The sequence below is a fragment of the Cebidichthys violaceus genome, unplaced genomic scaffold, assembly GCF_023349555.1.
Source record: "Cebidichthys violaceus isolate CVI_PGR_0920_01 unplaced genomic scaffold, fCebVio1.0.p SCAF_6, whole genome shotgun sequence".
NCBI classification, from domain to species: Eukaryota; Metazoa; Chordata; class Actinopteri; order Perciformes; family Stichaeidae; genus Cebidichthys; species Cebidichthys violaceus.
In genome coordinates, this window is record NW_027176816.1 from 14,438,715 (window position 1) to 14,459,066 (window position 20,352).

Consider the following 20,352-nt stretch of genomic DNA (forward strand, 5'->3'; position numbering starts at 1 on the left):
CAGATCACATTTCATTCTATAGATGCCCATTTCCGCCACTGTGAGGAAAAAAAAATATCCTGTAAGTCATTATACTATCTCAAAATGGTGACTTACTATCTCAAAATTTTGACTTACTAACTGAGGGCGGGGTGTCACAGAGCAGAGAAGCCATGGTGGAGACAGTGAACCAGGTGAAGTAAAGATAAGGTTTGAGTTAACGACAACTACGCTCGTCACTGTAACTACAATACAACCTTTTTCAAGTAAAAGCGATATTTTCCGTTATTTTCACCGCAGTCTCACAGTATATTTTACTCGACCACAGTGCGCTGCTTAAGCTAGCAGCAAATCGTTAATAAGCTAAAGCTAAAGCTGTCTGTATTTAGCCTACCTGTTCAGCATAGAGTTTGTAACATAGTTTATATTAATAAATATCTCGTGAGAATAAGAGGGCCTTATGAGGACCCTGCATTATCTTGATGAGTAAATTTCAGTTTCATATTGAGCTTACATGATTCATATTCATAAGTAAATGTTGATTTATTTTGATTGTTATTAAATCACAGAGTGATATAAGAAATGTTTCCTACACAGTCTCCTATGATGACGTGAACATTAAATAATAATTCATATGATTGATTTATATCTGAAAACGTATTTATGTGTTCAGAGTTTTGGCCATTATACTGCAAATCAAAGTCGTGAATGTAGAGATGTATGTTGTTGTATGCAGTATGTTTGTGTTAATCTCACTCTTTCATGGCAGTGATCAGAGGAAACATCTTTTCTACCTTTGTATTTCATGCATGGAATCGTCCATTCAAACAGTTTTTGATTTGTAGGACTTTACATGCACAAAGACAGCGATGTCCACTATGAGAACTACAGAGCGCAGCGCATCCAGGAGATGACCAGGTATGTGAAGCCGTAAGAGAGAGAATGTTGAGGAAACATCTGATGATGTTTTCAGATTTCAGTACAGATATGTCTGCTTGACCTCTCCTTCTCCTACTTTTCTTCTTCTTCTTCCTCCTCCTCTTCCTCCTCCTCCTCAGTAAACTGGCTCAGAACAACCGTTTGGAGAGTCCCATTCCCATCCTGCCGCTGTCCACTCCAGATGTTGAGACTGAGAAACTAATCAAAATGAAAGGTGAAGAGGTGAGAAGCAATTTTGGCTGTTTTTTATTTCTGTTTGGAGATGGTTTTATTTTTTATGAATATATCCTAGACGAGTCAAAGATCTTTGGAGGTGAAGGTGTAGTACGATGTCCCCGTCTCAGATCGTGGCGAACTTCACTGAGCAACGATTGCATAAAGCGCATTCACCACTGAGAGAATTTTTCATGTAACTTTAAAGTAATTTAATGGTTCAACTAGTAACACATGTTGTGTGACAAAAATGATCTTACTTGAACTTAATGTCTTAAGATCATTAAACTTATTTTCTTAAGTTCAGTTGTTCACCTCATGGGTTTTAAATCACAACAGCTAATGAACTAACAATTCAGTGTTACTTCAATTAACAATTTTTTTTAATTGAGTGGGGTAACTCATATTTAATAGTGTGTAAGTAAAGTAAAGTTTATTCTTTCTACTATTATTCCATAATGACAAGATGCTTGAAATATCGCAAGTATATAAAGTTACCTTTCCATTTTAAATAGAAACACGAGCACATAATGATTATTATTTCATTATTTTTACCTGATTATGATGAAAAATTGGAACAGTTTGCTAAATGTAAAAAAAGAAATATAAAAAAATGCAGAATATAGCAATACAACCAAATTTACAGATGTAACTACGGTTGTATGAATCCTGGATGACCGCCAGAGGCAGTGCTTAACACTGAATATCTTCCATGTAGCGCACACGCAGGTCAAGTCTTTATATCAACAAAGTCACGTGTGACCTCGGATGACCCCAGTCGGGTATAAGTTCCGGTGTCATCCCTGAGATCAGTCCCTCTCGCTTACGCAGGCTAACTACCATGGTAGCATTAGCTTAGGCTAAATTTGTCTACGATTACTGATTTCTGGAAGCTTGTCGCTTTTAAAGCTTAAAAAGCTGTTCCCTGTTAGGAGGGAACGGTGTGTTCGCTGTTCGGACCGTCGAGCCCTGGACCGGCGGCTGCTCCTATCTTTGGTCATCATCATAACAACTTCGCAGATCTGGTGCCGCCCTGATGGTTTATGTGAAACACGGTCGAGGTAATGTCCGACCAGACAAGAACATGCTTTCCTCTCAAGTATGACAGGAAGTGTTTGAGTGCTAGGTGCACAGCCCGTAGTTTTAGAAAATTGACATGCTCCATGCGCCGACACTGCCCCCAAGCAGTCCTATTCTGCCACACTGCGAGGCAGGCATCTGTTGTGACAACCTCCCGCCGGAATCTTTTTGCCCTGTGATTGCAGGGGGCAAAGGGAAAGAGGGAGAGTCCAACTTGAAGTACCCTGAACTGAAAGTGATGGCTTTGAAAGGCGAAACAAAGATGGGAACAATACATTACATTATGGTCATTTAGCAGACACTTTTATCAAAGCAACTTACAATTCAGTAAGACAATCTATCTACACACCGTAGACGCAGCAGGAGCAATTTTTGGGGTTAAGTGTCTTGCTCAAGGACACTTTGACGTGAGACTAGCAGAGCAGGAGCTGGGGATCGAACCACCAACTCTCTGATTGAAAGGCGGCCCTGCTCTCCACTTATCCACAGTCACACCATGGAAATAGACACCCTTTAAGTCGACAGACGTGCACCACTCTCCTCTGGAAACAGCACGAAGAACTTCTGCTGTGCTCAACATGTGGAATGGCAAGACCTTCAGGAACTTGTTGACTCCCCTCAGATCCAGGACTGCCGCACTCCGCCTCTCTTTTTTTACGAGAAAGTAGGTTAAGTAGAACCCCCCGGGCTGTGACAGTCCACCATCTTGATTGCACCCTTGGCCAGGAGCGCAGCTAACTCCTGGCTCAGGACGAGGGCTTTTGCCAGATCGGTGATGATGGTCATTTTGACCTGGCTCAAAGCTGGGGGCCGCCGTCAGAATTGAAGCTTGTACCCCTGGGTTAGGGTGGAAACCAACCAGGGGTCTGAATCATGAGCTGTCTAGTAACTGAAATGCTGCTCGGAGAAAAAAAACAACTGGCCCGGAGACATCAGTTCCTGGACCCCTGGCCTCTGAATCTGAAGGCTTTGGGGGGGTGGGGGAGGGGGGGACTGTTAGTCTCCAAGTTCTGAGGTTGCCTGGAGGGCAAGTGGGTAGGGTCGTGTTGGTAGCGGACTTGCCTCTTAGCGGGGCACTTAGGCCAATGACGGCTACTGGGGTGAGCTAGGGGCTGAAAGGGGCCTCGTGGGACCCCTAGGTGGGGGCATGTCCCTGCGAAGACCAGAGAACTGCTGCCTAGTCTGACTAGCTGAACTGAACAGAAGAACTTCTGCTGTGCTCAACATGTGGAATGGCAAGACCTTCAGGAACTTGTTGACTCCCCTCAGATTCAGGACTGCCGCACTCCGCCTCTCTTTTTTTACGAGAAAGTAGGTTAAGTAGAACCCCCCGGGCTGTGACAGTCCACCATCTTGATTGCACCCTTGGCCAGGAGCGCAGCTAACTCCTGGCTCAGGACGAGGGCTTTTGCCGGATCGGTGATGATGGTCATTTTGACCTGGCTCAAAGCTGGGGGCCGCCGTCGGAATTGAAGCTTGTACCCCTGGGTTAGGGTGGAAACCAACCAGGGGTCTGAATCATGAGCTGTCTAGTAACTGAAATGCTGCTCGGAGAAAAAAAACAACTGGCCCGGAGACATCAGTTCCTGGACCCCTGGCCTCTGAATCTGAAGGCTTTGGGGGGGAGGGGGGGACTGTTAGTCTCCAAGTTCTGAGGTTGCCTGGAGGGCAAGTGGGTAGGGTCGTGTTGGTAGCGGACTTGCCTCTTAGCAGGGCACTTAGGCCAATGAAAGTAAAGAGATTGGCTTGATTTGATGCATCAGGCGGGTCAGGAGAAGTTGCCCCTGCGGCCTCTGTGGCCCGATGTTTGAAATGGGTAGGTTGGGCTGGATTCAACTGAGGTCACACGTGACTGTAGATATGAAAACTTGATGCGAAATTAAATATATTCAGTATCAAACACTGCCTCTGACGGTCAGTAAGGATGAAATAAAACATGAAATTGACAGAGGTACAAAACACAGAGGAGAGAAAATAGATCTAGTCATATCTCGAAAAACTTTAATATAATGTATACTTTTTTTGCACTGAAATACACATAGATTTACATCGGTAGTGTGGCTAAAACTACAAAAAACAAATATATGTAAATTCATATTATAAATATGATCAAATCAATGATTTATTATTAAAGAAGAAAGAAAGATATACACTAAGTCATCATGTCAGTTTCTTACCACAACCTGCGTGTATATGTTCACATTTTTATACAGTTAATTTACAGACAATACCATACTTTCCCCATTTCCAACTTTTCATCAATAACATCCTGAATTATTTCATTTATTTAGTTCTAGTATTTCATGACTATTAGTCAGCTCCATATAATATATGTTTTCCCTCCACATATTTAGATCCACAGCAGGGGTTTTTACCTTTTAAGTCAGAGTCTTTAGGATCTTTAATCTATTTCAGAATTAAACACACACCAGCATCAGATTCAGGATGTTTTCAGGAGTTTAACCAAACGTCCTCTCTGTCGGCAGCTGAAGAGGATGCAGGAGATGCTGAATAAGATGCAGCAGCAGATGCACGACAAAGACCAGTGATCGTCTCCCGGAGCAGAGAAGGTCTGCATCGCCATACCTCAGCTGTTTCTCTGCTGAATGACAGCGGGACCTTCAGACAACATGGGTATCACGTGTTAAGTGGTAACTCTGTCTGTACATTTATCCTCAGTTTGATGCTTTGTATAGTTTGTCTTCCTGGACGGTTGTTTGTGTTTTTTTTACTTCTACCACATTTTATTTACCTTATCATTTGACTCTATCAACTCTTAGTGTATGGTCGTATTTCCTAATTAAGTTACCTTGAACTCCCATTCACCCACGGCTTTGTGCCATTCAACCCTCTAAGTCTTTTTATGACCCATTGTGCCAGATCAGGTCAGGCCAGGTCAGGCTGACCCAACAGAGTATGCACAAAGGCCAATTTCCTCTCTTTGGACCCTGTGGTGGCGGCACTGCAGAAGTCCGCCATTGGACTGTCATGTGTTTATGAACTTACTTGTTCTCTCCTAGCTCTATGAATGTACGACTGTCTGTAGGATACATGAACTATTTCTAACCCCAAAAGACTATGTTTGCAGGATTACACTGATACATGAACTATGAATATTTGTTTGCAAGATTATAATGATATATAAGTAAAGAATATGAACTTGACTCTTCAAGCATTGACTATAATGGCACATGCATACATTTTTCTCCCACATTTGTCAGAGCCAACTTTTGCTCTTGTTGATTCCCTCTCTGATCCTCACAAATAATTTCATGTGACATTTTGTTCACATATGTCAAATCAAAATATTCTCTCCCAGCATTTTTACATGTGTTGGCTGAGCTGAAAATGCACTTATTACCAGTGGCTAACTGTGAATGGAGAGCTTTTGACATAATGAGAGGGTCGCTGCAGAGCCGGGTGCACGTGTGAGCATGCGCTCTTTAATCATATCCGCTAAATGCTGTGGGCCTATTTTTTACTATTTTATAGCCGATGCCCTGCGCTCGTGTTCAAATGCATCATGACCTCCAGTTTGCTTTGTTGCCACTGCGATAAAAATAGATCAACAATGAGGAACAAATACTGTGTTATGCTTCTGTTTTGAATGTCTCTCATTGGAAGTGAGTCTTTGCATTCTGCTTGTGAAGATGTGTGTGTGTGTGTGTGTGTGTGTGTGTGTGTGTGTGTGTGTGTGTGTGTGTGTGTGTGTGTGTGTGTGTGTGTTATTAATATGTCCCAATGAATGTTTGGTGTGCAGGGCCGAAACCTGACCAACGCCGCCGACATCCAGCCCAACGCGGTGACGTGGGGGATCTTCCCCGGCAGGGAGATAGTTCAGCCTACTGTAGTGGACCCAGACAGCTTCACGTATTGGAAAGTAAGACAAACTTTGAGATGTGGACTGAACCAAAGTTGTGGACTGATGATCTCCTGACCAGTAGGGCCATCCCCAGAGGCACCAGTGGCTACAAACTGAGCGTTTGAGTTTGGTCTTTACATCTGGACTGTCCTTCCATCACACTGGTGTCGGGTAGGAATACCTGCAGTAAACTGCCGGGAGAAAAAGTTGGAAACAGTATTGCCGCAACAATCCTGAATACTAGTATCCTTAACCCTCCTGTTATGTTTGTTTCTCAGGTACAGCAATGGTGTTCCCGGGTCAATGTGACCCAGTGCATGTTTAATCATCCAAAAAAAATCCAAATAAATATAGTTTTTACCTCATCACCAACACCATTACTAACAATTAAATCAGTATTTAGTGGAATGGAGTTATTCACTCCTCTATGTATCATAGTTCAATTAGGATAACTCACTCGTTTTCATGAAAAATACATGTTCAAACAATTTTTTAGGTACATAGGGAAAACCTAGATAGAAATTGCATTAGTCTACCATAACATCATTTACATTTTGAAACTTTCTTTTTTTGCATGAGGTGATGTAGATAAATAGAGATGAGACACCTCTGCTGTTCAGGGTCATATTGACCCGCTCACTCAAAATCAAGCCAAATGAGTGATGAGAGGATTTGTATTGCAGGTAAACTCTATGTTTATTTATAGTGTTAAGAAACAGACATTTACAAAAATTAACAAGAGATGAGCACAATGAACAAGGTGTGTGTTTGTGTGCGTTTGTCTGTGTATCTACGTATGTCTACACAGCACACCAGTGACATGTCGTCACGGTGTGCTTTGTGCAAATAAACTTTGGCACTGTCTTTACAATATTTTTGGCTGATAGTCTTGGCTGACGTGTATTGGGTGAAAATGACCACTGTATTTCACAATTTTGACACAAATGTCTCGCTTGGAGGAACAAGTATCAGTTTCCTCATCTGATGGTTCATAATCAGTACCATTATAATCTGAATTGACCTCAAGATGGTCTTCATCTTCAGACACATCCTCCTCTAGTTCACTGTCGTGATCAAGGATGTGCTCCAGAGCCTCCAGGGCTGTCATCCTTTTGTTTCTGTTGCTCATGTTGTCCTACAGTAAGCTGCTGTGTTGTATGTATCTGCAGAGTGTAATATGTTGGTAAGACTCCCAAGCAACCCCCTCTTGCTAAGTGTGGGCGGAGTTTTCCCGCGGGAAAATAAAAGGTTCCCGTCAAAGTTCTCGCACAGGTGGGGTAATGAGAAAGAGAGTGTGTGTGCGTGTGAAATTGGGATGAAATATGGTGTGTGTGTGTGTGTGTGTGTGTGTGTGTGTGTGTGTGTGTGTGTGTGTGTGTGTGTGTGTGTGTGTGTGTGTGTGTGTGAAATGGGGTGAAACATGGTGGGAGGGAGTAAGAAATACTTTGTCTCACATCATGAAAAGTAAAAAACAAATAATGCTAAAATAAAATAAATATTATTATTTCTCTACTGATCTGTGCTATTAATGTAATTTCTGTATGATTCCAATCATTTCAAGCATTTTTATAATCAAAATTGCTGAATTAGCGCATGTCCTGTTCAGAGAGGAGACACGTGAGGTGAGGCAGTGACGAGCTGTGCCTCACCTCAGATTGCGCAATCCCTCACTAACTGGGTTGAGCGCGTGCCTTTTGCTTTCTCATTGTTTGTCACCACTGTAATATTTGTAGACACTTTTATTATATGTCCTTTCTTTCCATAGAATAGGTACTGTATTTCACGTCTGTGTAGAACATATTTAGTCTTGCTGATTTGACAGAAACTGCAGTGAAAAAGCACACAGGGGAGGCAAACACTACTCTGCCTCAACGAAGAGGGCGTGCGAGAGCCCACGGGTCGGGTTTATGCTTGTTCTGTCATTGCTCTTCTTCTACACTTTTCTTCTTCTTCTTATATTTTGCTTTGACCACAAAAATGTAATATTCTATATCCAAGCTTAAAAAAAGTCTCAAAAAACAAGGAAATATGACCAAATCAACAGCAATTCAACTCTTTATACATCCGTGGTTGTTACACACATTATTGCGGAATCTCACGATTTTCGCGGGTAGTGCCTGCGAGCGCTCAGCTTCTGAAACGCTCCTGGTGGGGCAGATCTCGGCGCACACGCTCCTGGTGGAATTAAATATATACCTTACCTATGTGTGTGTAAAGAATGCTGAAATGAAATATGAAAAACAATCAGTAGTCAATGTGCAAGCTGCCAATTGAATGGTGATTTAAGCTTCTCTATTGGGTTCATATATTTGTAAATCTGACTTATGTAGTGTCAGTGCCTAGCCACGAACCTCACCGCACCTCATTGTATTTGAAATACGTATTTCAATTACTTTTGAGTATTTTGTAATTTGTATTTGATAGGGCCAATAAAAATATCTAACGTAATTTGTAACAAAATACTTTAGAGTGGAGTAATTTTGTATTTAAAATACTCAAAATACTTTATCCACGAATCAAAAAACAGTTCACGAGTTCAGTCTTCAGATCTTCAAGTTCAACAGATTGTCTGTCAAGGTAAATATTTTATCTGAGTGTGACAGATGTCAACTATCTTGATGTATAATTTATGTCTGGGTCTGGCTACATAGCCTATTGTACATACATGGTGATGGTTATAATATCAAGCTAGCAATTGATGCTAACATGCTAATGACGCTAGCATGCTGTCTAGGCTAGCGCATAGCCAGTGTTTAGCAAGTTAACTTATCAGTGGAGTAGCTAGCTATAGGAAGAGGGAGATTGGGAGCTTGTATGTTCATGATAACCTTATCAAGAGACGTCTGACCATCTAATCTTGCACTATATTACAAGTTATGCTGTATCTTCTCAATGTGAATGTCATAATGCCATATCAATTACTGGCAGATAATATATACAGCAGATGTCCATTTGTTCAAAAAACATTAAATATCCAATTTATTTTATTTAAAAGGCATATTATGAAAGTATTCTTAGTTTTATTATTTCATACATTCTACAGTTGGCCAGGTGGACAACATGCCTCAGTACAGTCAGTCTATACCAAATTGTGAGAAAACAGAAAATCCAGAAAAAAGTATTTTCTATATTTTAAATACAAAATACATGTATTGTATTTTCTGGCACCAGTATTTTGTATTTTATTTTAATACATTTATTTGAGGGGTATTTTGTATTTTGTATCAAAATACATTTTGATGTATTTTTGCCCATCTCTGTATATAGACAAGGCTGGAGAAAGCAAACGGATGCTCCAGTAGCTCAAGTTCACAACTTAGATATCGAATTTTGGTTATTTTGTTAATTGCAAATATGTTGAAGAATTTATTTTAGCTACTTTGTCTTCTGGTGGGGCTTTCTGTCAACATTTAGTTTTAAGCATTGAGTTATTTTAGTTTTTGTTATGCTGACATAGCACATATTCCTTAATAAACTTGTGTTTCGTCAAAATTACCACAAACGTATTGACAGGTAGTATTGTAGTAGTGTCTATGTCTATGGTGCTGACTATATAACGGTGCGACTTTGTTTTTCACTGATAACTGATTTTGTCCTCAGACTCTTTGTGTATGAATTGTAAGGTTTAATAGTGAGGTGAGATTACATAACTTTACAATTAATTAATATTGACTGAACTGAATTTTTGGTGTCATCTAACAGTAAATGAGCATGGTAGTCTTTCAACATATAAACACACATAATATTGACCTATCTAACATGAATCCATTATAAAGTAAAACATCTGAAAATATGACTTTGACTGATTGAGTGCGCTGATCATAGCTGTGAAACCTGGCCCAATATTGTCCATAGTGGCGGTGGTGCAAATATGTATAGACATCTATCTGTCTGTCTGTCTGTCTGTCTGTCTGTCTCTCTCTCTCTCTCTCTCTCTATATATATATATATATATATATATATATATATATAAATGTGATATATATATATATACATATATATGAATGTGATATATCGACTGAGAAATCAATTAAATGTTCTCTTTTACACTAAGATTATGAATCTGTTAATATACTCTGATTATACATCTGTTTATCTTGCTGTGATTTCCTCTCAGCCAATCAGCGCAGTGGTTCTCCTACTCCTCTGGAGGCACGGCAGCTCCATAAGATCCACTTAGTGCTGACGTCATTAAGCTGCTTACGGCAGCAGGTGAATGGAGGCAGAACTGACAAAGATTTGTTTACATCGATGTTGGACTAAATGATATTGCAGACAGCATTATGAGGACTTGTTTTTGTAGAAAGTAGAATATATACTCACCTGACGGATTATCGATCTGGATATTTCTAAGTGTGGACTTTGTGAGTGATCCAAGCAGCCGGGATGGAGTGCAGCGGCCAGGTAACTGCTGCGTCATCAGTGGGCTACATGACAATGTTGTAAACTGACTAGTTGTGTAAAGAGGCATGAAAAGGGTGCTGACAATGGTGATCCTCCACTTTCTTAAGTTGTGTGTGGCAGGTAACAGCAGCACCCATAGTATATCTAAAGTCCTAGTGAGGGAAAGAGGTAGCTCTGATAACAATATCTGAAAATAGCCCACTGCAGAACATGCACACACACATACGCACACATACATACATACATACATATTTCTGGTTCTGTCTCACCTCCACCTGCAATTAGCCTTTTGCGGCTGTGAGCAGCACTTCCATTTCCTTTATGCAGGCACTGCATTGTGGGACAATAGTGACCGCCAACTGCACACTGTAAAATGAAAAGTTTTTAGTCTACATTCACCTGCTTTAACCTCTCTCTCAATCCAATCCACTCAGCATGAGTCTAATTGATCATTTGAGCTTAGTTGTAGATTACTGCTGGTGGTTGCTTACATAGGGCAGCAGATTTCAATCTACTCTGAGCACTGTTTTTGATACTGGATTCATGGGAAGGGCCACAATGTGCCAGTAATTTTGTAGTGATGTTTTGCAGGTTCATCACAACTATACAGTGCTTTGTTTATTTTATGGGTTAGTATTACATTCCTGCTGAAGATTAATAGAGGCTTTCAAACTCCTTTTCAAATCTTCCTGCCACAGCAGGTCCACTGACACTCCTCTCCATAGATATCATACAAAGACTATATAACACACAAACAGAAAATATTATAGGAAACATCACCATATGTACTTGAGCTGGAGAGTCAAACATATTTACACTTTACAAACATAATTAGAATGTTTTACACTCTCCTCCACCATCAATGGCTGACATTGAATGAAATCTCAGTTTTATGCCAAAAGTAGAACTGAAGTGGTGAAGAGTTATGTCACAATTCAAACACTTCTAAAACCTGATGTTAACATGAATGGGACACATCTTAAAACAGTTTCAAGTTTGGTCTCTGCTGTCTTCATATTGATTTGAAGAACAGTACATAGAACAGAAACTTGTAGCTTTATAACATTAAACATTTTTCAAAGCAAGCCTGTTAAATTACTGTGGGGTGTCTTTGCTTCTGCAAACCGTACTGTAAGAAAGTGAAATAGTCTTGTTTAAACAGAAGAATTTAAACTTTAAGACCTCCACCACATGTGCAAGTTGTCTGGTTAAATGCAGACCTTTATCTCTGTTTCTGTGTCATAACAACAGGTGACACCCCAGCTGATGATGGCTGTGGGGACAGCTGTGATTGGCTCTCTCCAGTTTGGCTACAACACTGGTGTCATCAACGCTCCTCAGAATGTGAGTATTTACTGTAGTTGTGTGAGGTATGAGTGAAAAAGAAGGAAGGAAAAAGGAAAATAAATATAAAGAATATATAGAAATAAATATAAAGAATACAAACAAATGTGTGAGAATAATGACGGTGGGAAGTGGCAGTGCCATACAATAACATGTGCACTCATAATACTCAAGATGTTTTGGTGAAAGCTGAATCCATGTGATACATTCACTGCCTTCACCCAGCATTTATTTAGAGAACTAATTTAGTCCAGTTGATTCTGATTGCAGCCGCGACTGCTTTGATTGGCTCATGGGGTAAAAGAACGCCCGCTCTTACTTCTTCTTAGTTAGTTATTACGGTACTGTTCACTCCTCCTTGCTGGTAGACTACTTTGCCAGGAGGAGAGCAGACGGGAGCTCCGGTGAACTGGTCTGCCAGAGATAGGGAGTGAAATGGGGTGAGCGAGCTAATGCTAGCTCTTATCTCATTTGTGGTCTGATAAACAGTGCATCAGGACATCCATGTACCGTACTTACTTAACCAACAGTCCAAAATGACAGAAGACAACAAACCAAGATGAGCTTTATTCATATGTAATAACACTGGGCAATGGCTGTCTTGTGGAGGCTATGTGAGGATGTTTTTACTTTATTAGCATCAATACATGTTGATTTGCTTGCTAGAAGTAATCTAGCTTTGTTACGCTTGCAAGCTAGCTAGTTTTGTTGAGATGGAGTTGTAACTTACTTAGGTAACACGAAGCATTTAGTTAGCTTAGTGTTACATGTTTCATCAAAGTCACACATAAATGTAAAATGATTTTGACAAAGAATTTTACAAAAACTGACTTAAATTGCTTAGCTTTGCATTACATGCTTAGCCACTGATTAGACTGACAATCAGGAAACTCAGGGTCAAGAGTTTCCTGGCAGAGATGAAGAAGTCACTGAGCCAGTTCAACAAGCAACAAACCAATGATCTATGTGAGCTTTCCTGTCATGTTGGAGCACCTCTCCACGCCTGCATCAGACCCGTCTCGATTTAGTTCACCTTGACTGAAAAGATCCATCTAAATCTTTGGATTCTTGTGTGGTTCCACAGAGACTTTTTATTTAGGCAAGAAAAATGCACAATTTATATATGTAGCCCAGTGGAAAACAGGGTTAACTTATGTCGGTCAGTTGCCTCTGAAGGTCCTTTGACAGATATCTGAAAAGACAGGGAACAGGTTAATGAGATAATGCATGCGTTTGTTGGAGGCATTACGGATTAAGGAGCTCAAGGTTACCAGGCAAGTTAATGAACTTGTGCTTGCAGGGAACTACCTAAGGTCATGTGACCCTTTAAGGTTATTATGACAATAATGTGAAATGACCCAATGGGGAAAATTTACAAACATTATTGTGAATAATATGTATGCTGCCTTTATGTTATGGTTACTAATCTATGCTACCATGCACATTGACTTAGAACAGTTGTCCTGAACACTGCATCAGTATTAAAGTAAGACCTAAACATTAAAGGGGGGAAATGGGTTTAGCTAATGGGTCAAGAAGTGGTTGGTCCCATGTGATTCAGTAGTGTATGGTTGTATACAGGGATGTGATGTTTGGAAGTGAAGTTCGGGATGACAGCATGTAAGACCCCTACTTACACCTTGTATTAACATGCAATCTGTATTTGTATATTTTCCATCTGGACAAGGAACAACTAAGAGTCTACAGCCGTTATTAGTGGCTCTGTGAGACTGTACTTTGGCACAGCAGAGCTTTGAGCTAAATGCTATGCTAATATGCTCACAATGACAATGTTTATGTGGCAGTTTTTAGCAAGTATAATATTAACCATCTTTGTTTGGAAAACATTTGCAAATTAGTGCTGATGATAGTATTTAGTCTTTTACTCAAGCAAACTATGAGACTGTTCTAATTTTGACCTGTAGGTGGAGTTGGAGGAAAAGGAATAGGATCAACAAAGTTAGAATAGTTCATCCTCTGGGGACCATGAATGTCTGTAATCCATCCCATAGTTCTTGAGACATTTCAGTCTGAATAAAAAATATGAACATGATGATGGTGCTCCAGGAAAAGATAGGGGATCCCTGAAGTCAATAAGTGGTGGACCAAGTGACTGACCGACATTGTTGAGAGCCACACAACAAAAGCTGAGACAAGCTGGTTCAGTCTTTATTGATCTGACACATTGAGTCAGACTGTGTGTTGTTTTATGTTCTAGATTATTGAAAGCTTCTACAATGAGACGTGGAGCAGCAGATTTTCAGAGCCCATCTCTCAAGGTACATTAACAGGTCTGTGGTCGCTCTCTGTGGCCATCTTCTCTGTGGGAGGAATGTTCGGCTCTTTCTCTGTCGGCCTCTTCGTCAACCGCTTCGGCAGGTACGACTCTTCCTATGACTATAAAACTTTATTAATATCACCTGCCCCTTGAAATGACAAACACCTCTTATTTTCTCTAAAGGAAGAACTCCATGCTCATGGCCAACGTGCTTGTCTTTATTGCTGCTGCGTTTATGGGCTTCTCCAAGCTGGCCGCTTCCTTTGAGATGCTCATCATTGGACGTTTCATAGTGGGTCTCTACTCCGGCCTCAGCACCGGCTTTGTGCCCATGTATGTTGAGGAAATCTCACCCACATCTCTCCGTGGCGCATTAGGAACTCTGCATCAACTTGGTGTAGTGATCGGTATTCTCATGGCACAGGTGAGATCCTTACTGCAACTCTTGAACTATGACTGGCCTCTTCATTTCCCATCTCCAATAGCTTTAGGGCCTTTACACACAAATAAAAACCAAAGCCTTCAAATGTGAATGTTCAGGCTGCCATAGCTGGTATTCAAAGAATGGAGTCTTGAATATTAGCTGACAGGAGAAATAAAAGCTGGATAAAAAACATTGATGAGGAGAAGAATTATCTTCGATATAATGTACATATCCACAGTCATAAACCACCAGTGTGAAAGAGAGAAAGTGTTTTCAGCACAATGGTGACTTTGACATGACTCTGTTGTTGATACAGTTAGTTCTGGGGAAAGGTGCATTACAGGTTATCAACAGTTAAAATGGAGGACATTTTGAGTCTGTTAGAGACATGAAGACCTGCTTCTCTGCAGCTGAGGTCCCAACAGTACAGTAAGTAGCATCTTGGTAAACTTGGGATGTTGACTGGATGTCGACATGCACACAATAATCCAGTCATAATGAGATTAATTAAGGTATTAATGTCAGTAGGGCCGAGCCACCACATTGTGCCAATGTGATAATGCTGATAGTTGGAGTAAACACATTAATCCACACACAGCAGTCTCAACATGTGAGTCCCACCTCTCTAACTAACCAAATTAAGGTTGAGGTTGAGCTCGGAGCGCTCGTTCTTTTCCTGTGTTCTAATTCAAACTTCCAGACTGTGCAGATGTAACGGCTATGTGATCGCATTAAGTCATACCCTCCAATCTCCAATAATTACCTTAAAAAAAAAAAAAAAAGTGAATGAAATTGTGGCAGGGGAGTCAAAAAAAGAAAACACATACACACACACACACACACACACACACACACACAAATGCATGGAAGTTCACACATGACAGACATTACATTACATGCAGGTTCAACAGTGTATAAATGTAACAACATCCAAATATGTTTTTGATAAAAACTGCAAATACTTTATATAATTGTGGGTTTATATATTTATGTGTGCATCAAAAATATATTTGTGAACATTATTCTTTGTATGTGGATTTTTGAATACATCTATACAGTATATGATATATATTTTTGTGTGCATTGAAACACAATGTCGCTCACATATAAATCAATACATTTGTGTTACACATGCTAATACTCAGTGTACTAATATAAAATATGTGTAAGCAAAGTGTTGTGTGTGCTGTGCAGATCTTTGGGACTGAATCCATCTTGGGGAATGCCTTCCTGTGGCCCCTCCTGCTGGCTTTCACTCTGCTGCCGGCTGTGCTACAGTGTGTCCTGCTGCCTTTCTGCCCTGAGAGCCCCCGATACCTGCTCATCAACTGCAACGAGGAGAGCAAAGCCCGCAGCAGTGAGAGACACACACACACACACACACACACACACACACACACTCAACTCATCAACGCTTTTCTACAAGCTACTGTAGTGAAATGAGCAGAAATAAAGGTTGGTAATACTAGACCACACATATCCTGCCACATCCTGCACCCTCAGTGTGTGGCAGCTTAATGAGTCCCCCTCCAAGCTGACTTACATGTAATTTGAGCTGCTGTCTTCCAGTCTTGGTGAAGCTGCGGGGCACTGATGAGGTAACTGAGGACATGCAGGAGATGAAAGAGGAGAGCCAGCAGATGATGAGGGAGAAGACGGTGACCATACCCGAGCTGTTCCGCTCCCCCATATACCGCCAGCCTATCTTTGTGGCCATCATGATGCAGCTCTCACAGCAGCTGTCTGGAATCAACGCTGTAAGTCAAAGGACCAAAGAGGAGCCGATGAGGTCTGCCAAATGCTATGATCAAATGAAGGACAAGTTAGTGACTGTACCATCCCAAGGAAGAATATATTTGATAGGTCGTATATATATGGATTCCTCCTCCTCTCTTCCTCTGGAGGAATATTTAACCCAGTGCTACACCTTCACTGCCCTTTCACCAGGTACATGCAGTACCTGTATGTGGCATTATGTCAGAAATCACTTTCTGACCTCACCCCTTTCAAGTTTTAACCATTTTTTCCAACATGTTAACCTATAGGAGGGAGTATTACAATGGGGCTTGATTAAACACAATGGCCAACCATTCAGGAGACAGGCCCTCAAAGTTCACCCATATTGGACGACCACCCCTCCTATAAAAAATAAACATAACAGTATTGTTCTCTGATTATCAGAACGCTAACGAACAAGGTTATCCACAATTTCAATACTTTTGCAAAAACATGTTGGTCCTTAACAGTGACGTGCGGTGAGGTTCGTGGTTGGTTAGGCACTGACACTACATAAATCAGATTTACAAATATATGAACCCAATAGAGAAGCTTAAATCACCATTCAATTGGCAGCTTGCACATTGACTACTGGTTGTTTTTCATATCAGCATTCTTTACACACACATAGGTAAGGTACATATTTGATTCCACCGGGAGCGTGGGCGCCGCGATCTGCCCCACCGACCTGCGTCACCGGGAGCGTTTCAGAAGCGGAGCGCTCGCGGCCGCCACCCGCGAAAATCGTGAGATTCCGCAATAATCTGCGTAACAACCACGGATGTATAAAGAGAACAACAAACACATAAAAGGTTACTTTACCTGTCCGACGTTGAATTGCTGTTGATTTGGTCATATTTCCTTGTTTTTTGAGACATTTTAAGCTTGGATATATAATCTTACATTTTTGTGGTCAAAGCAAAATATAAGAAGAAGAGAAGTGTAGAAGAAGAGCAACGACAGAACAAGCATAAACCCGACCCGTGGGCTCTCGCACGCCCTCTTCGTTGAGACAGAGTAGTGTTTGCTTCCCGTGTGTGCTTTTTCACTGCGGTTTCTGTCAGATCAGCAACACTAAATATGTTCTACACATACGTGAAATACATTACCTATTATATGTAAAGAAAGGACATATAATAAAAGTGTCTACAAATATTACAGTGGTGACAAACAATGAGACAGCAAAAGGCACGCGCTCAACCCAGTTAGTGAGGGATTGCGCAATCTGAGGTGAGGCACAGCTCGTCACTGCCTCACCTCACGTGTCTCCTCTGAACAGGACATGCGCTAATTCAGCAATTTTGATTATAAAAATGCTTGAAATGATTGGAATCATACAAAAATTACATTTATAGCACAGATCAGTAGAGAAATATTAATATTTATTTTATTTTAGCATTATTTGTTTTGTAATGATGACAGTAAACCCTGACCGCACGTCCCTGGTCCTTAAATCTTAATAAGCAAAAAAACGTAATCCTTTTAATAGAGACACTTTACATCTTCTGAAGTTTTCATGTTGTGCTGGCTATCCCTTGAGCAACAGCAGACTTTTGAGTATGTGGTGGTTAGATCAGTCCAACACATGAATCCTTAAAGGTGCTGTGTGTAGGATCTGGTGACATCTAGTGGTGATGTAGCAGATTGCAACCAACTGCAACTTCTGCTGTGTGCCAAGTGTGTAGGAGAACTACAGTGGCCAAGGTGAAATTGTGAAACCACAAAGCGCCCTATCAAAAGCAAGTGTTTGGTTTGTCCGCTCTGGGCTACTGTGAAGAGGACATATCTATATCTATATATATCTATATATATATATATAGATATATATATATATCTATATATATATATATAGATATAGATATACATATACAGTATATGTAGATATATATATATATATATCTACATATACTGTATATGTAGATACAAACGAGATCCCCCTAAATGTCACACACTGTTCCTTTAATGTTGCCTATGATTTTCAGTTTCACCTAAAATATTGCATCTCATTTCCCATTTGTTTATCATCACATGACTGAAAAACAGAAGATGAAAATGAAATGACATAATAAGGTAGCCCAAGTCGTCTAAGATGTGTAGTGCAAAGTGAACAAAGTGAAGGTGTGAAGATCTCTACTTTTGATTTTGAAGCCAATAAGCACAGGCTGATGATGCTTTGCTCATCTCATTTGGACTCAGACATTATGTTCTGCCTGCTGCTATGAACGGATCCACTGATGTGAGTACACATATTTTGTAGATACACTGATGGTACTTTACATACAGTACATCGGAACTTTTATAAAACATCAAAATAAGGATATGTGCTACAAAAGCTACATAGAGGTGTACACTAGACAAGGCAAGGCACATTTATTTATATAACACATTTCATAATGCAAAAGCATCTGATAGATAGGCCTCCTTGCATAGACATGAGGAGGTGTTAAACAGTAGGCTAGAAACAGCTGAAGAGCATACTGAGAAGGATGTTCCTGTGTAATGTCATCATGTTCAGGTGTTTTACTACTCAACTGGGATCTTTGAGCGGGCAGGTGTGTCCCAGCCGGTCTATGCAACCATTGGTGCAGGAGTGGTCAACACTGCCTTCACTGTGGTTTCTGTAAGTTATAAACCCCAAACCAACACAGCCTCACATGTTTACCTCCAGGACTTTATGCCTTCATGTAGTAATAAGATACATTCCCTCCTTCTGTGCAGTTGTTTGTGGTGGAGCGTGTGGGCAGGAGACCCCTTCAGCTCACTGGTTTGATGGGAATGGCTGTTTCAGCAGTTTTTCTAACCGTTGCCATGGCGCTGTTGGTAAGTGTTTGAAATCATCTTATAACTGTAATTATTGTAATAATGGGATTTTATGATGATGATCCCAAGATTTATAGTGACTGAATAACAGCTTCAGACTTCTATTGTAATGATACACTGCATTGGGCTTTTGAAATAATGTGAGTGATAGACTGTGTGGTGTTCTGTGTTCCTCAGGACCAGGTCAAATGGATGTCCTATATCAGCATTGTGGCCATTTTCAGTTTTGTAGCCTTTTTTGAGATTGGCCCCGGCCCCATCCCCTGGTTCATTGTGGCCGAGCTCTTCAGCCAGGGGCCCCGGCCTGCTGCCTTTGCCGTTGCTGGTTTCTCCAATTGGTCGGCCAACTTCTTAGTGGGGATGGGCTTCCCGTATGTTGAGGTAAGACAGCTTCTATTCAAATGATATTGTCATATTAAATTTATCCTCAGTCCATAACTTTAGCTTGTGCCCATAATTCAAAAGAAATGATGTTATGCCTTTGATGTCCGGCAGCAACTCTGTGGCCCATACGTCTTCATCATCTTCACGGTCCTTCTGCTCGGCTTCTTCATCTTCACCTACTTCAAGGTTCCAGAGACTAAGGGCCTTACCTTCGATGAGATTGCAGCAGGATTTCGCCAGTCAGCTGGTCAGGGGGCTGACAAGTACTCAGCCCCTGAAGAGTTCAACACCCTCAGGGGGGACGACCCTGACCTTTGAAAGCTGCTGTACATTCACACACTTAGGTACACTTTTAGGACACTGCTATCGTGTTTGAAATTTCCCATAAACTAATGCTAGGGTCGTTACATTAGAGCTTTAGTCTTCATACAGACGGTAATAAAGATGATGACCTGACCGACGACATCACTGGTTACTATGGGCTCAGTCTGTAGGAAGTCTGTTTTCAGCACTTGCCATGCTGACAAGAATGGCATCACATTTAAAATGAATTGAGTGAGTAAATGAAGTGAGTGAGAGGCCGGGATGTGCTGCAGCAGAAAAAACAAGTTGGGTTAAGACTCCTGCTGACACATTTCTGCATCACTATGCATCCGTGAGCCTCTTTGTACCCAGCCACACCACTTAACAATTTGTTTTGTTTCAGCTAAACAAACTTTACAAACTCAAAATGAAGTTATCATTTAATTATTTTCTTTACTATGTCAATTGTTTTTGTTTTATCTTTATTATTTTCAATCAATGAACATATTTTTCTGGAGTAAATGGCTTCATAATAGCTGAATCTAG

The 20,352-nt window shown here is 40.8% G+C and overlaps 2 protein-coding genes across 4 annotated transcripts; both read left to right on the forward strand.

The window, feature by feature from the left end:
- Positions 1-133: 133 nt before the first annotated feature.
- LOC137889157 (septin-5-like) lies at positions 134-4,782 on the forward strand. Its single transcript, XM_068732834.1, has 4 exons — positions 134-173; positions 825-897; positions 1,038-1,140; positions 4,698-4,782. The coding sequence occupies exons 2-4, from the start codon at positions 833-835 to the stop codon at positions 4,758-4,760; spliced, it is 231 nt and encodes a 76-aa protein (XP_068588935.1). The 5' UTR covers positions 134-173; positions 825-832; the 3' UTR covers positions 4,761-4,782.
- On the forward strand, positions 4,773-19,980 carry LOC137889155 (solute carrier family 2, facilitated glucose transporter member 1-like). Of its 3 annotated transcripts, XM_068732831.1 has the most exons (11): positions 7,018-7,038; positions 9,177-9,191; positions 11,729-11,821; positions 14,040-14,200; positions 14,283-14,523; positions 15,718-15,880; positions 16,093-16,280; positions 18,815-18,919; positions 19,018-19,119; positions 19,297-19,500; positions 19,615-19,980. In XM_068732831.1, the coding sequence occupies exons 1-11, from the start codon at positions 7,018-7,020 to the stop codon at positions 19,819-19,821; spliced, it is 1,500 nt and encodes a 499-aa protein (XP_068588932.1). In that variant the 3' UTR covers positions 19,822-19,980. The 3 variants fall into 3 exon arrangements, with proteins under 3 accessions (XP_068588933.1, XP_068588932.1, XP_068588931.1); XM_068732832.1 differs by lacking the exons at positions 7,018-7,038; positions 9,177-9,191 and adding an exon at positions 4,773-4,781; XM_068732830.1 differs by lacking the exons at positions 7,018-7,038; positions 9,177-9,191 and adding an exon at positions 10,460-10,477.
- The last annotated feature ends 372 nt before the right edge of the window (positions 19,981-20,352 follow it).

Bases quoted from the DNA above. Each gene is read 5' to 3' on its own strand.
- LOC137889157 (XM_068732834.1), top strand. From the start codon at position 833: ATGCACAAAGACAGCGATGTCCACTATGAGAACTACAGAGCGCAGCGC. The intron at 898-1,037 runs GTATGTGAAGCC...CCTCCTCCTCAG, and splicing joins CGCATCCAGGAGATGACCAG to TAAACTGGCTCAGAACAACC. The intron at 1,141-4,697 runs GTGAGAAGCAAT...CTCTGTCGGCAG, and splicing joins TCAAAATGAAAGGTGAAGAG to CTGAAGAGGATGCAGGAGAT.
- LOC137889155 (XM_068732831.1), top strand. From the start codon at position 7,018: ATGTCTCGCTTGGAGGAACAA. The intron at 16,281-18,814 runs GTAAGTCAAAGG...CATCATGTTCAG, and splicing joins AGCTGTCTGGAATCAACGCT to GTGTTTTACTACTCAACTGG. The intron at 19,120-19,296 runs GTAAGTGTTTGA...TGTGTTCCTCAG, and splicing joins CCGTTGCCATGGCGCTGTTG to GACCAGGTCAAATGGATGTC.